The 5,362-nt window shown below is 39.9% G+C and overlaps 1 protein-coding gene across 1 annotated transcript; it reads right to left on the bottom strand.

Moving 5' to 3' along the window:
• Positions 1–312: 312 nt before the first annotated feature.
• On the bottom strand, positions 313–3,859 carry hrh2b (histamine receptor H2b). Its single transcript, XM_046040359.1, has 2 exons — positions 3,122–3,859; positions 313–2,896 (listed from the first exon to the last, which is right to left on the bottom strand). Exons 1-2 carry the CDS (start codon positions 3,821–3,823, stop codon positions 2,417–2,419), a joined length of 1,182 nt encoding a protein of 393 aa, XP_045896315.1. The 5' UTR covers positions 3,824–3,859; the 3' UTR covers positions 313–2,416.
• Between the last annotated feature and the right edge of the window lie 1,503 nt (positions 3,860–5,362).

Raw genomic sequence — 5,362 nt, 5'->3', positions numbered from 1 at the left:
CAAAAGGAGCCCCAACTAAGTATTGAGCGCTATACATACTCATACTTTTCATGTTCATACTTTTCAGTTGGCCAACATTTCTAAAAATCCTTTTTTTGTATTGGTCTTAAGTAATATTCTAATTTTCTGAGATACTGATTTTGGGATTTTCATTAGTTGTCAGTTTTGATCTTCACAATTAAATGAAATAAACATTTGAAATATATCAGTCTGTGTGGAATGAATGTATACATCATACAAGTTTCACTTGTTGAATGGAATTACTGAAATAAATCAACTTTTTGATGATATTCTAATTATATGACCAGCACCTGTATATATACTATGTTGACATTTGGCAAGTGATGCAAGTATGATAATGATTTGGCAAAGATTTTAAGTACATGAACTAGTCTTCAGTGGCCTATAAAAACATAGAAAGAAAAAGCGCAGGTCTAAATGGGGTAGACTTAATTGTAAAATAAAATATATTTTTTGGGGAATTACGCTTAATGGTTTTCTTGCTGAGCGTTAACATCTTGTAACCAGGTTCCGCCATGTAGCATGCTCAATTGTTAATTGACCTCAGAGTGAAAAGTGGCAGGACCTGGGATCAGTCAATTAACCAAGATTAGCATAACCACTGTAAGTAGGGAGAAACTGGCTTCCATATCAGCAATTCTGAAGTTTAGTAATAAACATGTTATATCTTGTTTGATCATCACATCATTTGTTACAGCAAGTAGAATTTAATTAGTATGTACTCTTATTATTTCTTGGCAGGCAGCAGTGACTTTCAGAGGCAACTCTTTTACATCAAACTCTTAGAGACTTTTACTGTGCTGGAGATGTACAGCAAATGACTGGGAACAGTATTACAAGTTCATCAGACTCAGTTGCATTTAATGCTACCTATAAATGTTCCTGCACCTCCATTCTCACTTTTTACTTCTCTGCCACCTGATCTGAATTACAGTTAATAATTTTTATGACTTCCATTTTATATGTCACTGTGCAGCTGCTGGCTTGATTGCTTCCACTTTCAGACATTATTTTCATAAATCTGAGTGTGATCTGATGTCTCCTCCTCTGCAGCATCCCCTCCTCTACAAAGTTGAGGCAAGTAATCAATTCATCCCAGTAGGGATTTCGTTAGGCTTCCCCCGCTTCAACATTTCCCTGACATCAACCTACGTCAGCTACCATCGACGGCACCAAGGCTCACATTAAACTTTAATTACAATCCCACTCAGCTTGCCTTGTCTTGTTACTAACAATGCTTGAAAACCATTTCTATCTGCACATTACCACTGATGGTCTTCTTCAATCATTTAAAGGATGAAATAAAGCCAACACATTACTAAAATTCATTGTACAGGACAGCATATATTGATTGCCTATACAAAAGTGGAGTTTAAAGAGTCTAATCAGCATAAATGATTTACTGGGTTTAGAAAGAAATTACTACATACATACAATACATTTATTATTCTGCCTTTGAATGAAGAAATCATTTATTTAATATAACAACTATAAAATTACTTCAAAGCAATTGCTTAATTAAAAAAGACGACATGGTATCATGGCTAATCCAATTGCCCATCTCTAAGTTATCTTTCACAATTTGTCAAGCAGACTTTTACACAGATATAGACACTGAATTTCCTCATCATCTTTTCTCATCCTTTTCTTGCACCACTGAACACAAGCAGGGTCAAGATACTTCAACTTCAACTAATCCCAGCAACATATACAGCACATAAAAGTTGCAAAGTTATACAGATAATTTCATAGATGCAGATTTACTGTAACTGTATTTAGTTAATGTTATGCAGTGTGTGGCCCATAGACTTGTTAGGTGCAGCACCATTGTAAATCATGTAAATTCTTTCTCGTCATATTTTCGAAGGTTAGACTGTGTTGCATGTATGAAACATCCATGAGGTCATTAAAGTCATCCTGCTTAGGTCAAGTCAAACATACACATATTGTACATATCAAATCAACTTGCTGGTTACTTATTCACTTTCATTGGCATGGAATTGGGGAGAGAAAATTAACAATTTGCAAACTTTTAACCACCCGTGTCTCCATGCAGCTTGCTGGGAAACTTACTGAGTCATCTATTCATTTCACTGAGCTCTGATTTGCCTGCTTTTTATTTATAAACAGACGTACACTACTGTGATTTTCACTGATTTGAAAAATGTGATGTAATGAAGAAGTACAGTAACAAAACAATTATGCACATTCATGATGTTGTGGCTTGTGTTTCACACAAATTGTATCATCTTTGGCACCATACTGTACCCTAAACATCTAACTGATATTGAAAATGGTTAGCTAATCAGTTACTGAGTAGTGGGACAAGTTTGTAATTTTCAACATTTTGCTGCCGTTCTACAGTCCAGCAATGAAAGAACAGATCCCTGGCATTTCATCGTGGTTCATCAGGGATACTCTGCCTCTTGTGTAGGGTGAGGCTCCTCCCCTCACTTTCTTTCTTAATTGCGCCTATATGTTTTTCAGACTGGAGGGAAAGCCTCTGTCCCTTACTAATGCTCAGTCGTTTATGCACAGACACATGAGCAAGCTGCAGTTTTCTGCGAGACAGTCCTCTGCAGCAAAGCAGCTCTCCATAGGCCCTGCGGAAATCCCTGTTAAGGGCTGGATACAGGATGGGGTTAAGAGCTGAGTTAAAATAGCCCAGCCACAGGACCACAGAGTGAAGTGTGTTAGGGGGGTTTTTCTTTTCCTTTATGCCTATGCAGGTGAAGAAGGTGAAGTAGGGGAACCAGCAGATGACAAACGCTCCCAGTACAGCTGCCAGGGTCACTGTAGCTTTGTGCTCTCGGGCTATGGCTGCAGTTGATGCTGTGCGTGCAAATGATGGAGTGGCAGCACGAATACGCCGCACCTGAAAAGATCAGTTAAGAGAAAGTTACATAGCCAGAGGACAAAGAAAATGAAATTAACTCACTGATAATGGATTTAATTCAGCAATACATTACAACTGAAGATGTCTCTCTGAATGATATCTTATTGTCAGCCTCAGACAGTAGCATAAAGTAATGTGTGCCTTAAGTCACGACTGTTTATATTCAACCTCAGCATGTTTTACAGAATGATAATCAACACTGACCTGTTCTCGTGCCACCCTGAATATGCACAGATACATTTCACACATAAGCAGCAGAGGCAGGTAAAATGCGCCAAAGGCAAAAAGAAGAACATAGTTGTTATTCCATTCAAACTGGCAATAACGTCCCTCCTTGTCCTCATCCCCCATGCGCCAGTCCAAGTGCTGCACTCTGTAGTCCGCTGTGTTCCAGCCCAGGTGGATGGGCACAAAGGACACAGCCAGTGACAAGGCCCAGATGGCGATCATGGACAGTGTCACGCTTAGAGGGGTAACTCTCCGAGAGTAGCTAAGGGGAGCTGAAATGGCTAGGTATCGGTCCACACTGATGGCCAGCAGGGTCAGGATGGAGGATTCACACAGCAAGACATCCAGTGAGATGTAGATGTTACACAGGGCTCCTCCGAGGGGCCATTTTCCGCTGCGCAGCTCCACAGTGGCAGACAAGGGCAGCACCAGCAGGCCTAGCAGGAGATCTGTCACTGCCAGCGACACTATGAAGGAGTTAGAGATGCGCCACAGTCGACGGCTGAGCCAAACAGCCAAACATACCAGCACGTTCCCGCCAATGATCAGAATGATAAAAAACACAAGAGCTAGCCAGCGGAGAGCTGTAGAGATCATGGTGACCTCTTCCTCAGGCACAGGGCCACAGTGCTGCTGTTGGTATAGAGATTGTTCAAACAAGCTCATCAACTTTTCCATGGCCCCTGTGTATACAGGTAATCAGGTTCAGGTGGATCACAGAGTGGAAAGCAATTCCCAGCCATCATCTTTTTTGCACAGTGCTGCAGTTGTTGGCCTCCAAAGTAAAGACTTCCCTGATGAAGAACCACGATTATTACATAAGAATTAATATATCAAATCAGATAATACGCTACAGTATATAATCCATAAGTGACATGGCTTTATTAATAACTCCAATTTTATGCCAACAAATTTAGTTCTTACCAACTTGGATGTGCTGCATGCTTTTTAGGCAAAATGCCTGCTAAAAAATGTTGCTACCCTGTGCTTGATTGGTAATTGTTACAGATGTCTAAGCTGATTTTAACTAAATGGGACTTAGCTGAATGTATACATATGACCTGTAGTGTCTAAATTCTCTGCATTGTACACTGGCATCCGCATTTATTCTTAAAATAGGAGATAAATTAACCAAATTTTTTGCAGGGAATGGGTTTGGCATTTAGGTGGTGTCACGTGTAGATAAAGAGAATGTGCCTTTGTATAAACACATGTTGAGGTCGGGGAGCTGTCCCCTGGAGACGGGAAAATTTACTTGCTAGAGAAAGCATTTGCTACTTTGCATCACTGTCTGGTTAATTCAAAACAAGCTCTTAAAAACAATCATAAAACATTCACAGTCTAAAGGAGTAAAGAAACAAATCCAACCCTCCAGTCTAAAAAAAATAAAAAAAGATGCCGTGTGTCCAACCACATACCTTTTTTGGAAAATGTTTTTCTGTGAGGTGTTCTGTCAAAGCTCCAGCTGTCGTACCTTCCAGGAAGGCCTAGCTTTTTAAAATTTTTATTATCAGACTACTTCCTGCATCACTTGTCCTTTTTACGTGTGCAGCCTCTAAGGGAAACTTTACTAATAAACAACTCCAATATGTGTCTTCCATGTGTTGCTCTTGCATCATCAGCGAGCTTTACAATACGTACAGTAATGCTGTGTTTCTAGTGTTTTACAAGTAAAAATAATGCCAAAATAAAATACAAACTGTCATGATATGTGCACGACCCAGAAGGGCTCTGCAGAGGGTGATTAAATCCGCTTCAAGATCGTTGGCACCCATCTACCGAGCATCAGTGATATCAGAGTTGAGGTGAGGTGAGGTGCATGCGCAGAGTATCCAGGCAGCCACAGCCTTTTCACCCTGCTGCTGTCTAGCATGAGATGCAGAAGTATTCACTGTTGTACCAACAGAGTATAGAGCAGCTTCTTCCCCCAGGCTGTGAGACTCCAAAAATCACCCCACCATGTAAAATTGTTTTATGACTTGTTATTTACCCACCCAGCCATCTAGTGTATATAGGTTCTGTATACTCTGTTTATGTAAGTGGCATAAAGGGAACTACAACTTCATCTTGTTATACAACCCTGTGTTGTAAAACGATACATAAATTTACTTGTACTTTGTACCTTGAAAGTAGTCTTTTATTGTAAATATCACATGCACTCTCGATCCAGAATACATGCAGCCGAGGCTTTAAACCTTATGTAACAGCCATTCATTT

Source organism: Micropterus dolomieu, linkage group LG23, assembly GCF_021292245.1.
Source record: "Micropterus dolomieu isolate WLL.071019.BEF.003 ecotype Adirondacks linkage group LG23, ASM2129224v1, whole genome shotgun sequence".
Classification (NCBI taxonomy): Eukaryota; Metazoa; Chordata; class Actinopteri; order Centrarchiformes; family Centrarchidae; genus Micropterus; species Micropterus dolomieu.
This window is presented reverse-complemented; position numbering and strand designations above follow the sequence as displayed.

What these genes read in the sequence shown, in the direction of transcription:
- hrh2b (XM_046040359.1), bottom strand. Translation starts at nt 3,823, where the DNA reads ATGGAAAAGTTGATGAGCTTGTTTGAACAATCTCTATACCAACAGCAG. An exon ending in TCAGGGTGGCACGAGAACAG is followed by an intron (nt 2,897 to 3,121) that starts GTCAGTGTTGAT and finishes TGATCTTTTCAG; the next exon opens with GTGCGGCGTATTCGTGCTGC.